We start from the raw sequence: 22,866 nt of genomic DNA on the forward strand, positions 1-22,866 counted from the left end.
CAAAAACTTAAAGCCAGGAATCCGCATATGGAGATTACCTGATGTTGCAGTGTTATTAACCATCCAACCATGCAAAATAGGATTTTTTGCCATTTTCAGGTTGTCTTAAACTTTTGATCGGGACTGTATTTCAACATAATTTTAATATTCACAATTCTTAAAGAATGTTTAGCACAATGTAAATTATGACTCACTTCCAAAAAGCTGCTTCTGACCTACCAAATAATTGAAACTCTTTAAACTGTAATCCAAAAAGGTACGACTAAAACAATTATGGTTAATATTGTGTTTTAATACATATGTGTGATTAGGATGAGAATTAGTCTTTCAAGCTTGTGTCATGTTTTAATCTCCAAGTGTTTCATCTTCTTTAATAATCAATGATCGTTGAAGAGGTGGAAGATATAAACCACACACTGCCAATATTTTATTTGTATATATTTAACATTTATTTAATTTTAAATGTAGTTGCAGTGACAACACAATAAATAGATCATGATATCACAGAACACAGCAGTTTTGGATTCACAAGAAATAATACTTCACAGCTACAACACTGAACAGCCGACGACAACCAAGCTCAATTCAACATGAAGCGCTAACCAGCGTTATAGTGACTAGTACGGCAGGGATCGTTGTCAGTGGTGTCAGACGTTTGCAGTATTGCATATTCATGCACTACAAGCCTGTGTCAGATACAGAGGGAATAAATGGACATTTCCATCCTGTGTTAGTAGATCTGATTGTTTAGTTAGTGGCATATCAATGTGCAAGGAAAAAAAAAAGTGTATCCCTTTCCCATCCCTTTTTAAGGAGGCTGGATTCCCTCCTGTAGTGACATTCAGTAACAATTTTACATTGTAGAAAAGCTTCAGGGCACAACACAGCACGGGCCGTCAATTTATCCTGCAGTGCAAAGTGACATCATGTTAAACTTCTACTGGCTGCAAGTCTCTGAACAACACAGACCACAAATAAGAGTCTACATTACTCATTTAGAGGCAGGAATTCAATACTGGCAAAAGTCAACAGAGAGAGAAAAAAAAAAGAAGAAGTAAAAATAAAGCAAAACATTCTTTGTAAAACCAGAATGCAAAAATATATTTATAAAATATGACAAGCGCACGACAAATATGAAATTATTTAATTAATTAAACAGAACATATTTGGTCATTGCAAGTGTTTCCTGGCTCCTTCGGCGGTTTTTGGACTGGACACAGGGAATGCCAACATTGTGCGCAGTTGTGAGGAATTCACTCATTTCACCCGAAAAAACTCAAAATAAAAAGATAAAGACAGCGTTCGCAAGATGTCCTTCACAGAAAGTGAACTCTTTCACTGTAAACAATTCCAGCCAAACTGAATTTGATGGCGAGTGATTTGAACATTTGAAGAAAAAAAAAAAAAAAAAGCCACAAAATACTTTCAGTACACACATCTGTACATTCCTCAAAATACAAATTATATTAACAATTATTTATTAACAAATAGACATGTGGTATTGTCGGACTCCTTTTTCTTTCACACAGACTTAAAAATCAGCTCTTATAGGGATCACCTCAATAGTATCGTCAGCAGATTGGCTTCTTTAGCCCTCACAGCAACATGGGTCAAAACAAACAATGAGAAAAAGACAAAAAGCAGCTATCCTCACCTTCAATCTCTCCTCACAAGCTTATGGTGGTAAGGCAGTCTGCATGCTGGGGGAAGCTGGAGGCTTTGTCTGATGTCTAAGGCAGCCAATGAACCAAGAGCAAAAAACATTTTCTTACATCTTCACCTCTAAACGGACGGTGAACCAGACAAACTCGCCAGCCTACCTGCTGAACACACCCACCTCAAAAACAGGCTACAGAAGACCGACAGCGCTGCCGGCGGTCAACACGGCTCCATGAGGGGCTTCTGAACTTCACTCACAGAACATTTAGCGTCATTTGTGGGTAGCTAGGTTTGCCTCCAAGTGGTGCATAATAGAAATGGGTGATGTTAAAGGTTTTAGGGAGAGTGAATGTAGTTTGAGAAGATGGGTTTACTCGAAGGTCCAGACCTCCAGACTGTGGATGTTAAAGTCCTGCTGGGAGGACAGTGGCTGGTTGTTAAAGGTGGCGCATTTGGTGGTGGTCCCTCGGTATAGCTCGGCGTCCAGCCACAGACCCAGCTGACCACTGCAGAGGAAGGCAGTGCTGATTACTGACAACTATCAAACCCTCTGTCTCTACTGTCTCAAGGATTTAGATTATTGAGACAACTTGATGCTTGAATTGAAACTAAGGTAGCTGTACATACCCTCCTCCTCCCATCTGCAGTGAATCAGTATTGCCTTTCACAAAGTAGGAATTCTCCCCTGTCCAGCGGTACACCTGAAAGCAAGTAGCAAAGCAGCACAGCCACTACTGAGATCTTTTTAGTGATTAAGGGTGAAATAACCAGAGTGAGCTTGTGAACTGATTGGACGCAAACCTTGATTTCAGGACAGAAGCTGTAGAGGAAGGTCTCTCCTGTGCCATAGCAGTGCTCGCTCACTCTGAAAGGATGAGTTGAAAATGCCCCAAAGATCTGTGACGAGAGTCAGATTAGATTTGAAATCAAGTTTCCTTACGACTAATAATCACACAGATTCCACTCTCTCAGGCGATAGCATAAATCAAATTAGTACATTTTAAATTAGTCTTAACCCACAAAATTCAAACGCTTCGAAAAGCAGAGCAGACGAGCTTTATGGAGAAATTTGGTGCATCGCAGTAGCACAAATCATTCACAAGGTACTGCGGTCTGAATGCAGACAGAAAAACCAGCTCCGCCTAAATTTTTCCCATGTGTGCTTCTCATTATTATAACTCCTCAAGCATTTTGGGTAAAAGAGAAAATTCAAATGGTTCCTGAAAGATGAGAATTATTTTGTAATTTTACACCCAAAGTTATAAAATAACTCCAGGTGGCCTGCGTAAAGTGTTAAACCATATAAGAAGATAGGCAAAGTCTGGAAAGTAACAGAGTAATGCAGTAATGCCTTAAACTGCACTCTTTATATTGGCCAGCAGGGGGCCCCTTGTTTCAAAATGAAGTGGAAGTGAAAACTATGACCTCATCAAACACTCTTTTGCTGACTTTATAGACTCAGTAGCTCTACACCATATGAGCATGCAGTGTCCACTGGTTTGGTTTTAAAACGCTAAGATGATGTGACTGTCACTGTCAGCTTGAGGGTTAACAGATATGAAAGGATTTCATGGGTAGGTGGCCATGTCTGTCTTTCACAAACAGCCTGAGCTGCAGTGTTGCAACTACATGGGTAACACTTTTTGTATTTGCTTATCCATCTCTTTAATTGGGGCTACAGTACACCAATTCATGTCTCAAACTGCATTTTAATTTAAATTTTTTAGCATGCATTAAAAGCCAAATCTATACACGCAATAAAACACAAGCCAACAACACTGTGCTTAGGAGTCAAACCATCCGTTTACAACAAGTTATTCACCTCCCGATGTCTGTTCACCTAATGCTGATGTCACGTTCCTAAAGCTCACAGTTATTTAAACACTTCACATCCATGATGACTATGTCTACCTGGTTATCCATGTCTTTGATGACCAGCAGCACAGGACTGTCAACATCTGCAAGGTTCCTATACAGAGTCTTCAGACTGGTCCCATGTTTCTCTGTGCTGTAGGCCAGTCTCCATGGATAGCCCTGCACACGGGCAGGCAAACGACAGGCCAGCTGGGGAAACATACACACCATTAGCCCTGAAAACTGAATTTCTTTAAGTTCCTTTCACCAAGTGAGATGTTAAAGTGTTCAGAAAGCAGCCGCATGTCTGGATAATTGAAGATTACCTTCTCAATGTGTGTATCCTGCAGCAGATCACTTGTATCAATGAGCATGGGCAGTGCATCCATAGAGAAGTCTCCATCGATACTGCCAAAACTCTGCCTACGTTTAGCCTCATCAAGGGTGATGATCTAGCGCACAAGTACACAAACGGAACAGAAATCATTGCAAGACAAAGGTGCTTTTAAAATGCTGAAAAAGGCAAACACACCACTGTAGTGTTAGTTTGAAAAAGAAAATAGGTGAGGTGAGCTGAAGGCCTGAGATTACCTCCCAGCTACAAGATGCAGGGTCGCTGAAGAAATTATCAATCATGTCCAGCTCATCCTTCTCCACCACAACAAAGCCCTGCTCTCGAGCCTCCTTCCCGTACACGTCCGGGGACCACTGAACGAAAAAGGCATACAGATCGTCCACCCTACCGCAGACACACACACACACACACACACACACACACACACACACACACACACACACACACGAAATCAGGAGATTGCTGACTAGTGTAGCCACAAATATGCCATTAGTAAACCAATGCCCCTTCCACACAGCTTACATTACAGTTATTTTTGCAGCATTTAACTGACACCAGGATTATATAAAACATTTAAATATACCTTTCCTGTGGCACAGCAAACCAATATTCTGGCTGCTTTTCTCGGCCCCCGAATGAGTGGGCGGGGCTTGAGGTCATGCAGGTGGCAAAGGACTTCCGCATTGGCTTCCCAACTTTGAAGCAGAGGAACATTGGTGGGTTTTTGCTCTTCTCCTCTGATGAGAAAAGCATCTCTGCAAGGTATGGAGAAAATAAAGAGTTTAGCTAATTCATGCTGAAATTTTATTTTAGTCCCATCGAAGTCTGAAATCTTGTACCTTCTATTGGAGCCTGCATTCTCTTCAGTAGCCAGGATTTCATCTCTAACTCATAGGTTTTCTTTTGCCTCTCCTCCTCACTGAGTTCGTCCTCCTCTGCTGGTCTGTCTGGGCCAGACTTCTCATCAACCTCTGAAGCCTGCTTCAGACTTTGCCTCCTGCTTTGGTCCACTGGTGCACTTGTTATTTTATCATCAACACCGTTTAGCAGCTTTTCAGTTCCTTCACATTTTGCGTCTTTGGTTTCAGTTACCATCTGGTTTGTAGGTTTATTATGCAAGTCACCCTGTTTTTCAGCCTCTAAGGAGGACCGTATCGACTCTCCATCCTCGATGGAGGTGTTCTGAGCAACACCTTCGTCTTCCTCATCATCCAGCTTCCCTTGAGTTTGGTTCTTATGGTCTCCCTGGCCTGGACTCTGTCCTAGGAGTTCATGTTGGTCTCTGTTGAGTGTTCTGCAGGATGTCCCCTCTGCCTCGTCTGTGCTCCCATTGACAGTTGGCTCCAGCTCGGTAAAGCCTTCATCTGATGGAGACTTCTCCGTCTGCTCGCCCACTGTACTCACTGGTATCAAAACAGGTTTTGATTAAATTTAGCATATGTCAGAAATTTTACAAATCAGTGTCAAATGCCCCAACTACAACCCCCCTCCTTATACTTCAACATTAGTAAAGCAGTACGGGTAATAACATCCTTAATTTGCTGATTAGAAAATATCTAAAAAACCAATCACATGGTAGAGGCTCAGTTCACATAGGCATATAGACACTCTCTTGGGTTTACGGTGAATGAAAAAAGAAAGTATCCAGTGAGCAGCAGTTCTCTGGGTGAAAATGAAAATGTCTTAGGAGAATGGCCACACATCTTTGAAGTGATGGGAAAGCAACAGTAGCTCAAATAACCACGCACTAAAACCAAGCTATGCAGAAGAGCCTTTCTGAACAAACATCACAGTGAAGCTTAACTAAACCACTTAGCTACAGCAGCAGAAGACCACACCTGGTGCTACTCCTGTCAGCTAAAAAGAGAAAAACAAGCTCACCAAAAGACTGGAGATTGATCAGACCAGGCAACATTTTTCCAATCTCAATTTCTTTTGCATGGCAGGGTCAGAATTTGGTGTAATCAATACGATACCGTTAAATCTATCCTGCCTTGTGTCAACAGTTCAGGATGGTGCTGGTGCTGCGGGGAATATTTGTTTTCACACTTTGAGCCTTTTAGTGTCAACTGAGCATTGTTGAAAATTAATATTTGGTCTCAGGTTCGGATTTTAAGATTCGCAAGCTGCCTTTCATTAAAGGGTTAGCTAATTAAAAAGTAGCTTGTGTTAACCATAAAAGCAGACAAAAAAAAGCAACCACAAGTGGACCACAAACACAAACTTCATATCCTACCAGTTTCAGAAAGGGTTGATTCAATGTCATCCAGAACTATTGGTCGTTTGGGATCCAGAGCTTCATAGCGACTGAAGGGGTTTAGTTCCTGCTCTGATGGCAGCTGCTCCCACTCTCCGGGCCTGTACACAGGACACAGATCCTGGGGTAGGTCTCTGTGAGTTCACGGTGTGGCACCACACACACACCGCAATCAAGAATGAGGAAAAAACAAACAGAATTGTGGGGAAAGAAAAAAAAAAAAAAGGAGGGAAAACAAAAGAAAAAAGAAAAATGCCCAACAGAAATTAATGTGGTACACAACTTAAAAGTAGTAAATGTGATGTGAAACAGCAACTTAAAGCTTAAACAGAACAAAAAAGGTGAAAATGGGAAAGTAAAAAGTCTGATCTTGCATTGGAGAGAGTTTTGATTAACAACTATGGATGAAAGAGTGAAACAAAGCTAAGATGACAATCTCAGGAGCATGTTAGGAAGCACGCTGAAAAGCTTGAAGGGCTCGTAATATCTTAGTTTGCAGTTATTTTTCATAAAACAGAAATGGGAAGGAGGAACAAAAAAGGAGGAATAAGAATTGAGTTGAGAGGAACAGTTAGCGAAGGAGGAAATGTGGCAAGTGACACGGAGAGAGGTCTTACGATGGCAGCGCGTCCTTGAGCTTCATGCGCGACACGTCGTCATACAGCGCTACAGAGACGACCTCCCCCATCGGGCAGATGAGGCCGTATTCCTCACAGCCGTGCTCGATCACCAGGGGGTCCGACTTGTGCGGATCAAACATGATGTTGTTGGGCGTCACAATTAACACACCTCCAACAACACCCTGGAAAATCAAAATGCACAAAGAGGCAGCAAGATGGTTACAATTTGATCAAAGACAAAACTAAATATTGATGTTTCCAATTGCATTTTACTTTATATAGTAACCATCTGTATATAGTGTAGTATTTTGTCTTGTTTTGTACACCATTGTTTTCTAGTACATCTTTAATTCCCCTTTTCTTACTGTCTCTTGTGCTGCTGTAACAAGGAAATTTCCCCCATTGTGGAATTATAAAAAATTAAAATAAATCTAACTTCATACATGAGATGCAATAATTCACCAGTTTGGACATTTCTGCTTGTTAATCCAGTATGAATTTTCCTTCTTACCATGCCATCAGTGAAGTACTTGCAGCTCATTTTTATGAATTTGACCGTTAACGGACTCTCGTCCTCAGAGCTTGGGGAGAGCTCACGGCGAAGGGCCGTTGCTGACCTACAGTTTGGAACACCATACTGAAAGATGTTGAAAGGCAGAGATCAGAGAGATTAATGTTGTGCTTTTATTTAGTACGGCTTGTTTCAAAGGTTTTCACATTTGTTTGACAATAGTTAAACAGCAGCTTTCAGAATAAGGTGGAAGTCACTGTGCAGAACATTTGGAACAAAATCTGAGAAACAAAACAAAACAAAACCCAACAACATGTAAAATAAAGACTGGATTCACGCCTGCTGATGAAAGCAAGTTCTCAAGCATTCTACCTGACGTTTAAACAGACCACAAAATAATAATGAAGACATTACTGTGCACAAGTCTTGAACCACCTCTCATTTTGTTATATTTTACAAGGAAAATGATTAATAGGTGCAGCAAAGTTATTGAAATGTGCAAACATATGGATATACTGTACATAAGTCAAGAGCACAGTTTGTACAATTCTAATGAGTCAATATTTGGTGTGACCACCTTTTTTCACCAACCGGCCTCAAATCAGTCTGACTAGGTGACCAGACCCCCAAATGTTACTCAGCACCGGATCCCTGCAGGGCTGTGTTCTCAGCCTCCTACTTTACGCCCAGTACACATGTGACTGCACACCAATCCACCCAACCAACCTCATTGTCAAGTATGCCGATGACGCTGGGCCGATCCCTAACAGAGATGAGACAGTGTACCAGGGCGGATGTAGAGAATTGTCCCGCTGGTGCTCAGAAAATAATGTGAAGCTGAGCGTCCTTAAGACAAAAGAATTCATAATGGACTTCTGGAGGAACAGACAGGTCCACTCCCCTCTAATTATAAATGGAGAATAGGTGGGATCTGTCTTCGCCTTCAGGTTTCTCAAGGTTTTCTGAGCACTCACATCTCCACCAACCTCACCTGGACCCACAACACCAGTGTCCTGGTAAAGACTGCACTTCCGTGTCCTGAGGAAACATAACCTTGACCAGAAGCTGCTGCTGGCCTTCTACCACTCCTCAGAGGAGAGCATGGGTGTTTGGCACGCAGGGGCCACAACTGAGAACAGGAAGGCTTTGCAGAGGGTAAATAACACTGCCCCCCAAAATTAATGACTTCCCTCTGTCACCCCTGGAAGCCATTGCCAGATCTTCCCATCTCAGGAAAACCAAGGACGTGACAGGTGACCCATTGTGCCCTGCCCACGACTTGTTTAACACGGTGCCCTCCGGTTGATGCCTCAGGTCATTCAAGTCTCACACCTCCAGACTCACAAACAGCCCCTTCCCTTGGGCCATTCAGACACCAACCCCCCACAACCCAGCAGAGCCATGGTCTGAGTAACCCCCATCACTCCGGCCACTCACACATGGAGTATATTCAGACCAAGTCTTCATTTTGCACGACTTCAAAGCACTTTGCAACTTGTTCATGTGCTGTTAATAGTGTTTTAGGCCTGTCACTTTTTGTCCTCCACTTGTCCATTTTCCTCAAATTTCACACTGCACACCATGCTGAGATATGATAAGCTTTCTGCTAACAGCTCTTTGGGAGTCACATTGTTGGTACAAAGTTACTATCTTTATACCTTTAAAACTGATTCGACCAAAGAAATCAGGACAAATTACATGTTTTTGCACTAGACTGCTAGTAACAAAGTGCCTAAAGATATAACGTTGCTAAGCTCTCTTGTGTGTAGACAACACTGGTTAATCGCTTGAGCTAGGTGACTTTTTATGCTTGAATGATGTACAGGTCACAGAGTTAAGAGGCTTAAAAAAACAAAACAAAAACATTAATCTGAATGGTCAGGTATAAGTGTCTGAACTGAAATGGGGTGAAAAAGCAGATTGAAAAAAAGCAGCTTGAAAACTTTTTGATAACTTGAAAGACTTCAGAAAGGACTTTCTTATTAAGAAAGTCTGTGTTATAAATTGCTGTATGACAGATGTATTGCAAATACAAATACGCATTCTTGTGCAAAGTTTACTGTGGTGTTGCTTTTCATTGTTGATCTTTACACCTTGCACTACTGCCGTCCCCAGTGATATTGTCTTTACTGTTATTAATTTAGAGTAAACATTGTTACACTGACTTCTTGGAAGCAAAATATAAAGAAAAAAAAGAAAGAAAGTGGAGCAGCTCAAGACTTATGCACAAGCCTGTAATTCAAGAATTACCTCAAGTATAACTAATTTAAGCAAATGTAGTTATAAATACACATCTTACAGTGCATTTTAAGCACATGCTACCAAAACCTTCAAATACCCTTTAACAATCTTTTTGTCCTTAAATGGCCACAATACAGGTAAAGGTTCTGTAATTTGGAATAATTATCTCGGGGTGTATGGTATGTCACATGATAGAGGCTAAATTTGCTTTTTTGGCTCATGCTGAAGTCCTGTGTATGAACACAGTACTCCAAGTAATATAATGAATGTTGTTTGACTTACTTGTGATGACTTCTCTGACACGTTTTTAGCGATGGGATCAGAGGAAGTCGGAGATTTGAGTTCAGTTTCTGACTGAGTCACATCAGGGACAAACAGTTTCTGTAATAATAACAGACAACCAATAATTAGATGATCAGTAATGAGGAGGGAAAAAAAGCAGCATGACATAATAAATTGGCTATATTTGTATATCTGCTTTTAACCTTCAGTGATAATTTTCATTTCCATCAAACGATGAAGATTCTTTTCATTCCTTGTCCACATCAGTATAGCCGATATCCCCGCCCTACCCCTTTCAAGATATGCGTTTTCAAAGTGTTCCTTTGTGGAAATTAGTGGAAAACCCGCTCTAACACATTATCCAGTTGATGCTTAGTGTCACAGCTTTCTCACCTGCCCTGGGTAGACACTGCGAGAAAACAGCTTGTTCAGCTGGACCAGTTTATTTGGGGTGATGTTGAACTTGAGTGCGATGCTGTTGAGGGAATCATCACGTCCCACCTGTAACACAAATCACCTCCTCTGTAAAATGTGAGACATTTTAAATGCAAACAGCTCAAAATACTACACAACGGAAATTTTCTATCTCTTCCCTTGCAGGTCTACAGCATCTTACTTAAAAGAAAAGAAAAAAAAAAGAAGACAAAAAAAGAAAAAGAAAAAAAAAAAGATGTTACTCACAACGAACTCCACTGTCCCCGGCGGCCTTGTCTTTTCCATCTTTGCCTTGTTGGTAACTTTACAGCCATCATCTGACAGAGCAGAACAGAAAGAGGATTGTAGACTAAGGACGACTGTAAAATAACAGTATGATTAGGAAAAAACTTCTTATAAGAGCTATATAAATGGGTTATATAGCTCTTATAAATGGGGGTTAATTGTGTTAATAAAGAAAAAAGCAATGTTTCAGGGGTTGGAGTTAAAAAAAGGAAAAAAAAGAAAAAAGGAGGGGGGGGGGAGAAGAAGGACCTTCTAAAAAGCCTTTAGTTGTCTGACTGTGATTCAGTACCAGCTGCTCATCCCCTATCATTATCCAGCCTCAAAACACTACAAACACTGAAGTGGTTATTGTATATACACACACATAATCTGACCCTTGTAGCAGAGAAGGTCCACAGTCAGCAGTTTCTTCCTGCCGGGAAAGCACAGGCTATTAGTGCTCCACTCCCTGACTGCCTCATTATACTGCCGCCCCCGCCATGGATACAGAGGGCATGAGTAAGCATTAGCAGGCCAGACTCCAGCTGCGTCTGCTTCTTTTTACTGTACAGAGCATCAAAGAAAAGGCCGCTGTCACTTTATTCACCGAGCCTGTACCAGGCTGTGACTGATATTATACTGTGCAGGACTTTTAGTCAATGGGACATAACAGTTTGTTTGTGTGTATTTCTTGCCCTTTACGCTAAAGAATACCACATTTGCACTATGTATTATAATAAAAATGGCTTTTTACAGCTGGCTGACCCACTGAACTTGTGACAGGAGTTATCACTGCTCTTTCACAGCCAAAGAAACCCAGCAAAACATGCTAGCATGACACGCACTGCCCATAATGGTTGCAATGGTCACTTTTTGTTTTGCAGGTCATAATGGGTTTCTACACAAGACAATGTTGGCCAACAGGATGTCTTGTAATAAAACCTGTAGTGTACACACTTATTAAATACTGTTTCATTTGGTTAAAATAATATTAACAACCACAACTTTTTGATTGGCATATTTTAAAGGCCACACCAATGACAATTCAACTGAGTCATTTTAATGACTCAATAATAATTTAATATAAAGCTTACCTCAACCATGCAAAAAAGTTTGATGCCCATTAAAGTTAGGGGGGAAAAAAGCCTTAAATCACCCCTCTTTCAATATTGCTTCCAAACAGCCAGACTTCCTAATAATCTTTTCAGTGGGCTTGAGCAATAGTTTTTCAGGCTTTCCGAAGGTCTTTCAGTTTTTCTTCAGATACTTCTTGCTTTTTCTATTCTTTTTCACTTCAGTCCTTGTACTTGACCATTTTGAGATGATTTTTTAAGAGTCTTTTAAACTTAGCAATGATCTTTGGATTATTCAAGCATAAAAAGACACCTAACTCAAGGAATGAACCATTGTTGTGCCTACACATAGCAGACAACTTAAAGAACGAGTTTTAAATTGTATCTTGGGCACTCTGTTTCTAACAGCCTGTTGCAAAAACAATTTGGTTCCATTTCTTTACTTGAATCTACAGTTGATACATCTACTGTTCACTGAAGGTGAAAGGGTCATTTCTGTACCCGACCGAAAATCAGTGACAGGTCTTACAAGAACGACTTATAAATTAAAAATTTTTTTTTGTCAGCATGATAATGATCCTAAACACACTTTTATTGCAGTAAAAGCATACCTGAAAATAAAATCATACAATGGATCACCGTCAGTCATGGACTGGCTCCTGAGAGCCTGGACCTCAAGATTATTAAAGAAGGTTTCAATACATTGCACATATTTCCCCAGCAAAACATAAAGAAATGATGGGTGGCACAATATTGTTTATCAGTAATGACATCTTTCCAAGAGTAGCGTCAAATCTTAGTACTAAATGACATTGTGAATACAGAGTACTGAAAATCATCTTTAACGGTATACTAGAACAGGATAAAGGTTATGCAACTTCCCGTTTAAAACTGCTGAGGTTGTTTTACCACAGAGGATCCTCACAGAGATTAATCATTTCAAATAACAGAGTATATTGCAAGTGTAAAACAACTCTAGTTAAAAATAAATAAGTGTTTTTTTTTTTTAAAACAAGAAGTTCTGAAAGCCGCTGGAAACATGCAATTCAAATTATGATTAGTAAAAGCAAGGGAAACTTTAACTTCCTCCATATAAGATTTTGTTATTCAACTGTAAAGCTGACACGCAAGGTTAGTTTTATTTGCATTTTCAATTCTTTACCCTCAAAAAGATCACAGCTGTGCCACAAAGCCTTCTGTCAGCCAAAGGGCTACCATTTGTTTTACAGACTCCCATAAATCTGATTTACATGTCACACAACATGTTTTTTTTTTTCCTTTTTCCTGTTTGTACAGCACTTCGGTCAATCTGTGTTGTTTTTGTGTTACGTTGATTACACTGGCTTCCAGTACATTTCAGAATTCATTTTAAAATCTTGGTACTGACTTTTAAAGCTTTGAATTGTGATGCCCCTGCCTACATTTCTGATCTTTTAGAACCCCACGCTCCCTCTCGCAGCCTGAGATCATCTAATCAAAGGCTGTTGGTAGTCCCACGAACACATTTTAAAACCAGAGGTGATAGATCTTTTAGAGCGGTGGCCCCCAGGTTGTGGAATGCTCTCCCTCCATCATTACGTTGCCTTGATTGTATTTATTCTTTTAAAAAGCAGCTTAAGACTCATTTATTTAGTTTGGCTTTTAATTAGATTTGTGCTGTATGTTTGATTATTAATGTATTTTATGTATTTCTGTTTTATATTACTGTGAAGCACTTTGTGGTTTTTATCCTGTGAAAAGTGCTATATAAATAAATTGATTTGATTTGATTTTTAAATGCGCTTATAAATAAATTGACACCGATTCTGATGAAGGGCGTTAGATGATAAACATTACTGAGAAGGTTAAAGGCCATTATATACCGAGTTTGCATTGCAAAAAAAAGAACCCCACACAAAATTACGAATTTTTCAGATTTGCACTTGTCGTGTGATGTACATACACAACAAACATGTTGCGTTTGCACTGTAGAAAAAATATAAATAAAATCAACTGAGTTGACATCAAGCCACGATGAGCTGGTCCTGATGTCTCTAAAGAAAGGGAAGAAACTGAAATTTTAGGTTTATCTAATTGTCACGGCAGGGCACAGCTGAGTTAAAGCAGCAGTCTTTATGTTAAATTATTCAGTCTTTATGTTATCAGAGGGTAACTAAAATGCTATGTTCCAACTCCATATTTGTATTCTTGGACTCCTCATCTTTTACTGTGTATTGGTGCCACCTGAGCCCATTCATATTCCGAAACTATTAACTCTTCTCCCTTTAAGCCAACTTTCATCTGATTGGCCAGGGTTTGGCCAGCAGGTGGGTGAGACTTCTGCGTTCACAAAATGTCGATATTAAGGATGCCTCTTTAGAGCTTTTGCGTTACATGGATTACTTGCGTATACAATGACCTTCTCATTTGAAATGTTTGCCTTGTTTGACATGACCATCCACCAATGTTCCCTCTAAGCTGCGCACGTGCGCAATTGCGCACTGCTGGCACGGTCTCTGCGCACAGAAAATCTGCATTGCGCACAAAAAAAATCTAACCTGAATTGAAATTAAAATTAAAACTTTAACAATTCTGTTTCGCAGTGTTAGTCAGTAAGTGACTGGCTGCTCCCGTATGGGATTAGAACGATGCCACCTTATCCCATAGTCCAGCCAATAATGCGATTCACATTCGTATATACGCAGCTAATCAACGTCGTTGACAGGCTATGACAGCGTCCTTATGTGCCGACACCGGTCTTTTAGCTAGCAAAGCGGCGTGGCTGATGTGGAGTGAAGCCATAACAACGTGTACAACCATTGGAGATGTGAGCAGGACAGACGGAACAATTGACGGGAAAAGTGTGGACTTTATACCAGTTTTTAAATTGTGTTGATAGGCCACGTAAAACCAGAGTTGTGATAAAAAAAATATGCAATGTTTGGTTTTCTTCCTGAATACCAACGTTGTTTATATTTACTGCGGGAAGAAACGATAAAAAACGGCGTTTTAAGGAAAACGCTCGAAAGCACTCTCCGTCTGTGAGCAAAAAAGGCTCGAAAGCCTGTGAGCAAAAACAAACTCCACCCACCTCTCCCTTTCCCATTCGTCCAAAAAAGTACCATGCCGACCAATCAAAAAATGATATGGCAACGTGGCATCTAGTTGTTAAAAAACGGGGGGAAGTTTTAGGAGTGACGGCGGTGTTTTGACATGTGAGAGATTTGCAACGTTTAGCGCAAATCTTGTGTAGTTAGTGTGTAGTGTAGTCAATAGTTTTGTTGTGTGTGTCAGAACAATGAGGCGACTACTGAATGTTACAGGTCTTACAGGAGTGATACATCTCCTGTTGTCAGGCCTGCAGGTAGGCTGTTGTTCTCCTTTATCTCATAGTGGACAGAAATTATTTTTTGGAGTGGCACAAATAATCAAATCTGATGCCACACAAATAATTTGTGTGGCATCAGATTTGATGCAGAACAGCTGATTGTTCTGTAAATAGTTTGAAATGTTTGTTTTAAAAAAAACACCTTGGCTGCATTTTTAGGTAAACAGCTGCAAAAAACTTTGTTTGCAAAACTCTGTTACTTTTTTGAAGAACTATATAATTAATTGCCCAACATTGGTCATTATATACTATATTTTGCAGACAGAGTTACAGAACTCTCTCCCAGACCACAGACTCATACTCATAATACAAGTCAGAGCTTAATAATAAATAAATAAAGTTGTGTTTTCAAAATTGGAGTTCAAGTTATTTTTACTTCCAATAGTGTTAACATACTACACAGGTCATGAACAAGATTTGTTTTAATTTTCATTGTAAGTGGGCTAAAGCAGTTAATTAAAAGTAGTCTAACATAAATGTAAATGCTGTAATTTGATTATTTTAATAAACCATGTAACTTGGATGGATTAGATGCCGGCGCGACCACAGTGCACACGTCTGATGTCGCTCACAGTGGTCCAAGGGACCGCTCAGGGAGTTTGTGTGTTCGCTCAGACACGTGAAAAATTAGAGGGAACATTGCCATCCACCATTTTCAACAGGAAAAGCAGCCACTTAGATTTAGGGTATATTCCAACATTCAAAGAAGCAACTTTGAAATGTGTGTTGTCACCATCTTACCTGGCTTTCCTGTCGCTCTCTGTAGCTCTGCCTTTTTGTTGGCGTCACTATCATTTGGAATGTCGGGACAGGAGATGATTTCCGGATTCTGTTCATTCACAGTCTTCTCTGATTGGCTCCCCCTGAGCTGTTTCCGCCTCTTCAGCCTGATGAGATGCCCGGGGGGGTAGATCAAGTAGAAACATGGTGAATTTAAATCCTACAGTTAAAACCATGTCCATAACTTAAAGTATTCTGCTAGCTTGCAGAGGAAATTATAAATTAAACCCTTCAGAACTTCTGTTTCAGATATCAGGTTTACTGGATAATCTAGAAGAATAGCTCCAGAATAATGTGTAATGACCAGGGAGCCCACACTTCTTTTCTAGCATCGACAATGCAGCAGACTTTAACTGTTAATTCCTTCTGTCAGAGGTGCTGCAATAAGTTTTTAATAATGAGCAGCAACTTTTCTCTCCATTTACTTTGCTGCTTCAGCTGTTTTGTGACACTGCCTTTTCTCCCTCTTTAATCATTAATAGGTAAGGGAATCAAGTACACCGCCTCCAGATCGTGTTGGGGTGCATTAAAGGGGGCCACTGCAGTGCAGTGAAATCACAGGTTAGCTGTACACTTAAGGATTATGCTGGCTCTCAGAGGCGTGCTGAGAGCTTAAGTACTTTAAGAAAAGACAGCACCAAACTGATTCGTCACAGGCATTGAGGGAGAGTGGTTAGGCTGCTCTGCACAATCTGGGCAAACGAGAAAAAGCAAAAGGCTCGACTTAAGTGTTCAAGTGCTTTAATGGAAAGGAAAGATTGGGTCGATAAGTCAGCAGCCAGACAGAGCTCAGGCGCACATCTGCTCGCGGACTCAAGAATCTGCTGATGCATTTCTCAACAGCACGCCATCTGTTTCACTCAGGGGCATTTCTCAGTGCTCTCCATCACAGCCTTCATCTTTACATCATCTTCATCTCCTCTTTAACCCTTCTTGTCTCCCTCTTGAGTATCTAAACAGTGACTACTTCCTACCATAATAAAAAGAAAATTAAACACAAAACAGAACCCAGGATGTTTTAAAGTTATTAATGAGAATGGACACATTATGGTTTATTGTATAGTATAAGCAATGAAGATAATGAACATTCAAACAAATGCAAAATGATTTAAAGCAGCAATGTGAAACATAAGGCCCGAGGGCCAGAATTGGCACAGCAAAGACTCCAATCCGGCTCACTCAAACACATGAAAGAGGGCATGAACAACAACAACAAAAACCCTTGCATAACACAGACACACAATTACTAATAATATTAATTTTCATATCCCTCAAACATGCGGCAAATACGGCTTCAGTCTATGGATCTGGCCCAGTCTGGACACAGCCAGTCTATATGTTAGCTTGTTGAAAACCTTGAGCTCTGCTCTACTTTTTATTTTTTTAAGGGCATTCAAGAATTATTTTGTTTTGTATCTAGAGCAGCAATGAAACCTTCCAGACAGCAGAAGGCCTCCTTCTATTGATCAAACTTCATAACACTTTTTGTATAGGTTAATGCAAATTAAAATGCTTCAAGTGAGACAGTCTGAAACAAAGATGCATGAGGAAAAACTACTACTAGTGCAAATACACCACCTTTTTTTTTTAAATAAAAGAAGAAAAAAAAAAAGAAGAAAAAAGCCACAAAGCAGTTTATAGTGTAAAGGAAAATATGGTCATCAGTGTGTGGATTTTCTCAAAAAGCAATTAGCAAGTCTGACTGGTAAGAATAAAGTAACAGTTACTTTAGTAACATAAGTTGATATGAGCCTCTTTGTATGACTATTTATGCACAGCTGTGCCATATTCTTTCATATATCTATACCAGACCTTGTGATATTTAACAAGACTAATAATAACTTTGATGGAATTTTTGCAGATATTAAAGTCATCCCGCCTTCATATCCTCATAATGCCTCAATTCAATTTATTTTGGATTGCTTGGAAACAAAACTGTGAAGTGCCACATTATGAAGGCAGGCCTAGATTTACGTTCCATTCCACCAGCATTTTAATTTACTGATCTTCGTTTCCAATCTGACATTTGTACCGTGGCTGGTTAATACTGTCCCTGTGCACCTCACATTGACCTTTGCTCTATTTGTCAGGAAGCGAGGCGGCACAAAGCAGCCGAAGAGATACGCATTACAGGAGTGGCTGTGTTAGATGATAACGCTTATTTTTGTTCTACTTTCCGTACAAACAGGCACCAGTGCTACTGCACAGTGTCTCTGCAGGAGCAGTTTGAAGCCTGCAACCCCCATTAACATCTAATATGCTGTCTACCTAATAATTAGAGGCTGCCTGGATTGTGATGACAGTCATTTTTCTCCATAATATAATATTTCCAACATAACCTAATCATATGGGGGGAAAAAAAGAAAAAGAAATACACATACACACATATGACAAATGGCTGGATCGCACTAGACTGTGTAATCTCAGTGAGTAACGTGAGCCATAAGAAGGAATTAAGCTCACTAAGCTATAAAGCATGACCTCATATACACAAGATTAAACCATTTTTATATTTTACTGTATAGCCAATGACAGAAGCATTTAATTGTTTTACCTTCCATATGCATTAGTTTACATGTTTGTAAGGGTTTTTAAAAAAGAAAAGAAAAAACAAGGTTTATGTTTTCTACACTATGATAACACTGTTTTGTAGAACAGGTTAGAAAAGGCAGAATAAGAGCAATATTGTGCAGCGTGGGTTTTCCAGCAGCAAGTGAGCCTCAGTGCACAGCAGTACACCCCCAAAATAATGTTTACCCATCTTAAATCGGCCATGCAGTTCGATGACACACCTCATCTGTTCCGACGTCAGCGAAAGCAGGTGTTGACAACCTGCAGATTTCTTGTCACTTTATACACCGCAACTGCGGTAAGCCTCTTTCCACACATTTCCTCATATCATGTTTCACACGGTGTCAAAAATCTGTTACTAAAGTTGACACTACGTCAGCAGGCCACGGGCCCACGTGTGATGCACGACTGCCCTTTATATTAAATAATAAATAAATAAATAAATTTGGATGTTACACAGCAACATGCGATTCTAAAAGAAATAAATCAGTAGCTGCTTCAGATCAACTTATATCCTTATAAAGTTTGAGAACCACTAGTTTATCCCCACAAGAAAAAAAAGCATCACATGATAGCTTGTATAGCTAAATCCACAACATAATTAAAATGCCTTTCATTGCTGTGTTTACATTGAAATAGAGGAGCACAGTGATTTTAGTGATATATGGCATCATGTTAGAGAGACAGCTGGGCTGTAGGAGTGCCTCATAGCAAAAAAAACATTTATTATTTTTAAAAATATTGTTTGACTCAGGTACTCTGTGATATCAAGGAACACATACAATACCCTAACATGATCACCTCCGGGGTGCATTTCTGGCTATGAGCAGCTGCTTCTCAAACCTTCCATTTCCGTGGAACAACCAATCATGCAAAAGCCGGCTTTAAAGGAGGGTGGTCTCAAAGAAAGTAGTAACTGCACCAAAGCCCAGTATGAGATAAATAAGGGTTATATTGACATATGAATCATGCAGAGCTACCCTGGGAGAATCTTAGAATAAAAACCGTGCAGCTGGAAATCAGACTAAGAGTTACATTATCTTTATTGGATTGCTATGACTCAACTGAACCATTAAAAATTTCCAAGAGCACCAGCTTGTGCCTTCTTCACAGCACAGTACATACCAGCTGAGCAAGGTTAATTACTCCAGCAAGGGCACAGGTGTCTACAATCAATCAACCATGCTAAACCACAGCTTTAAACCCAGGCCACAGAGTGGACCATGGCACTAGTTTATTCAGTGTGTGAAGGGACATCTCACTATCGCATGCCTTCCAAAAGACAACCTCGACAATAAAACAAGAGGAAAAATAAAGATATTAGTTAAGTTACATTAAATGCACAAAGAGCGGATAAAAACCTATTTTCTCATTAAGATTTTTCACAGATTTGAAAGTTTCCAACACCTTCAACCTATCATTCTCATGTAAAGATTTTCATAGCTTCTGTTCCCTGAGCCTTTAAACACAAAGGGATGGGTGTGCTTCTTTGTAGTGATTAACTATGGGTAAATCATTATTGATCAGCAAAAAACATTACACCAACATTACATAATTACATCGACTCATTGAGCACCAAACATGGTGATTCACAACAAATGAGAGGCCGATTTTAGGAGGTAAAAAAATAAATGCAAATCTTAAGATGACAGCTGCATAAAAACTAGAGTCCCTTACCTGGCAAAATATCCAGGCTTCCTGTCTCTCTTTTCCATCAGGCCAGGGTCCTAAATCTGCATGTATTTACGTGCATCCATACAAACAACCACCTTCTTACATCCGTACGCAGTGTGTGTATCCAAGCGCGGAGACACAAGGCTGGGAAGATCACCTCTCACACGTCTTTCTTGTTCTGCAGAGTGAAGAAGAAACCGGATTAATCTCTTCATTCAGCAACGCTCAGTGCACTGCAAGAGCCCAATAACTGATCGCGAAGCCCCATCAGCTTAAGTGGATGGCGATGAAAGCATCCCATAATAGTCATGTCAGCTCAGTCAGCTGACAATAACCCGAAGAGGGTGGAAAATGGAGCGCTCGGCTACAAAACACAATCACACCTGCGTCTGGTTAACGGAAACACTGTAAACGTTTGTTTTACTACTTAATATAAAGTCTATTCTCAGCAGCTGATGTAAAGAGTCAAAGCATTATGGTTGTATCAAGTTACCGGCTAGCTTCAACGCCGTGGAGTTAAATAAAAGCGAAACTAATATTTGTAGTATGTAGCACAGTTTAGCGGGTTTACGTATAGCAGTTCATCCACGTGTAGCCTAAAGGCGTTACATAACAGGTGAGAGGCTAACCACTGAGGGAAAGCTCAATCCGAAGCAACGTTACGATCCCATTTAGCCACATTCTCAGTTTTTAGCAGCCTGCATGATTTGAAATCCTCCATAAATGGTTCCGCTCGACAGCTTTCGGCCTCTTTTTACAGTGCAACAACGAGAAAAGATATCCCTAATGTGCTTAAACCAAACAAACAAACGCGGGAGAAGTGAAAGAGGTGCTCCAGCTGACAAGACAGCTGATGCTAACGATGCTAGTTAGCCACTTTGTTTACAAGACAATAGCAACCTGGTGGTGAGAATAAGAATATATTTGTCGTTCATTAAGCAAATTCGCTTTCTTAAAATAGCGCATACCTGGTTCATGCATCCAGATAAACCTCTCACGCCAAGCACGGATTTGCAACGACGCCTCGAAACGCTTATAGTTGACATAAAAACAGGTACCTAAAATTTCCCACATACCTTGTATGCATCCTCCGACATGGAAACGCCTCCTCCCACTTACGACGCCCTCTTGTGTCGCGTGCGCGGTAAAGCTTAGACTTAGAGAGACTTGGAGCTTTTTATTGTCATTGTGCGGTTTCTTGCACAGCGAAATTGGGTAGCTGGACCACAAAGGTGCAAATGTAAAGAAAAGAAAACAATATACAACGAGGGGAAAAAATAAAAAGCAATATATATGTATACATATAGCACAGACAAGCTCACCTCCAATCGGTTCTTGGTAAGTTGTGTTAGCAATATTTAACTAGGCTGGAGACTAGGTTGTCTGTCCGTATATCGTCATAGCTTTACCTCAGCAAATCATGATACCGTATTGATGACAAAACGTACAGACCTTCAACGGTCGTTATCTCTCCCTGGTGGTCTAGTGGTTAGGATTCGGCGCTCTCACCGCCGCGGCCCGGGTTCGATTCCCGGTCAGGGAACAGATACTTTTCATTTTCTCTGAAGAAAACATAATGTTCCAGTAAAATTTATTTCGTGTATTGGTTACACAGATAATGTAATCTTTCTTTATAATATACATGGAAAGGGGATCCTTCTCTTGTTTGAGCAAAAATACTTTCACAGACGTCTCTAATGCCTGTAATTGCACGAGATGTACATTTTATTTTGCCACCCACTAGAAATTGTGCCACTAGGTGGCGACACTTCACAATAAATGGCACAAGTCTTCAAAAGTAGGAAAATGGCAGCTATATAGTATCATATTATAAAAATTCTTACAGACTAAAACAATGTCTTCCCTAAGGTTGAATTTGTCATCATTTTACATCAAAGTTGCTATCAATGTTCAAGGTGTCTTCAACCTATGTTAATTTCTCAGACATATTGGTATTTGATTCAAAGTACATTTGGTTTTAAACTTAATGGCTTTGTTTCCTGGCATTCCCACAATAAAGCTTTTGCCAAGTTAAACCCAACCTGTCTGAGTTATACTGAGCAATGAGACAGAGATAACGTCTGCTTGTGGTCCCAGAGAGCCCTCTAAGGTGGGACCCCAGCGAGAAGGCCCTCGTGATTGGACGGCCTGCGAGTTAACCAGTTCCTGCCTAGCTGTGTATCTTGGCAGTTATTTTGACAGGCGCTATCATTGTGAGAGACGAGATAAGTTGTCTTAGGGATCGCCATGGCGCCTGTGTGTCCCTCCTCCGGCCTGTTCAGCCTCTCATCAACCCACTCATCTACTTCCACCCCCTCCTCTTCTCAGAAGCAAAGGATTGTGGGGGGTGGGGGTTGGAGGGGAGCAGGATTTGTGTTGGCAGGGACCCTGTGGCTCTGGGTATCATCGTCCCCTTGCAGGGCCATCAAAAGCTTCTTGTGACTCAGATATAGGACAGCTCAAAATATTGCCCACCATCTGCGTATACACTGTCTATGAATGAGGCTTTCTGATTGGAATCTTTCTCTTAATTTTCCTACTTTTTAAATGATGGATTATCATCTATGTCTCTTGTTTTCTCTCTTTTTCTTTCCTGATGTCGAATCAAAAGAGAGAAAGAAAGCAAAATAGAAGAAGAATCACAAGCATACTGTCAGAATTTTAAGCACTAAAAAAGCCAAGTATGGCCAGAAGTAAACTTTTGACTCTTTACAGAGTAATGTTTTCAAGATGTGCTTCACAGACAGAGCTATAATACGAGTCTAATTCTGTCCATACTGTCATATAAGATCTGTACAGTAGACAGGTAGTTTCATTTCAGCCTCTGATATTAGAATTTTTACGGTACTCTTACATCAGAGTCAGCAAACAGCTTGGTATTATTACAGTGTGTGCTTTTTTTTAAAAGTTAAAATTACTTTAA

General features: G+C 40.2%; 1 protein-coding gene and 1 non-coding gene across 2 annotated transcripts; one reads left to right on the forward strand and one right to left on the reverse strand.

Moving 5' to 3' along the window:
* Positions 1-438: 438 nt before the first annotated feature.
* Positions 439-21,127, reverse strand: LOC134643209 (nuclear receptor coactivator 7). Its single transcript, XM_063495484.1, has 17 exons — positions 21,020-21,127; positions 19,947-20,121; positions 15,660-15,805; positions 10,461-10,531; positions 10,173-10,280; positions 9,780-9,878; positions 7,257-7,382; positions 6,743-6,927; positions 6,105-6,259; positions 4,708-5,271; positions 4,452-4,623; positions 4,105-4,252; positions 3,840-3,965; positions 3,571-3,723; positions 2,461-2,556; positions 2,287-2,360; positions 439-2,165 (listed from the first exon to the last, which is right to left on the reverse strand). The coding sequence occupies exons 2-17, from the start codon at positions 19,982-19,984 to the stop codon at positions 2,030-2,032; spliced, it is 2,397 nt and encodes a 798-aa protein (XP_063351554.1). The 5' UTR covers positions 19,985-20,121; positions 21,020-21,127; the 3' UTR covers positions 439-2,029.
* Positions 21,128-21,414: 287 nt separating this feature from the next.
* trnae-cuc (transfer RNA glutamic acid (anticodon CUC)) lies at positions 21,415-21,486 on the forward strand. Its single transcript has one exon. It is a non-coding gene; the product is annotated as a tRNA-Glu (tRNA).
* Positions 21,487-22,866: the final 1,380 nt, after the last annotated feature.

Source organism: Pelmatolapia mariae, linkage group LG15 (genome assembly GCF_036321145.2).
Source record: "Pelmatolapia mariae isolate MD_Pm_ZW linkage group LG15, Pm_UMD_F_2, whole genome shotgun sequence".
NCBI classification, from domain to species: domain Eukaryota; kingdom Metazoa; phylum Chordata; class Actinopteri; order Cichliformes; family Cichlidae; genus Pelmatolapia; species Pelmatolapia mariae.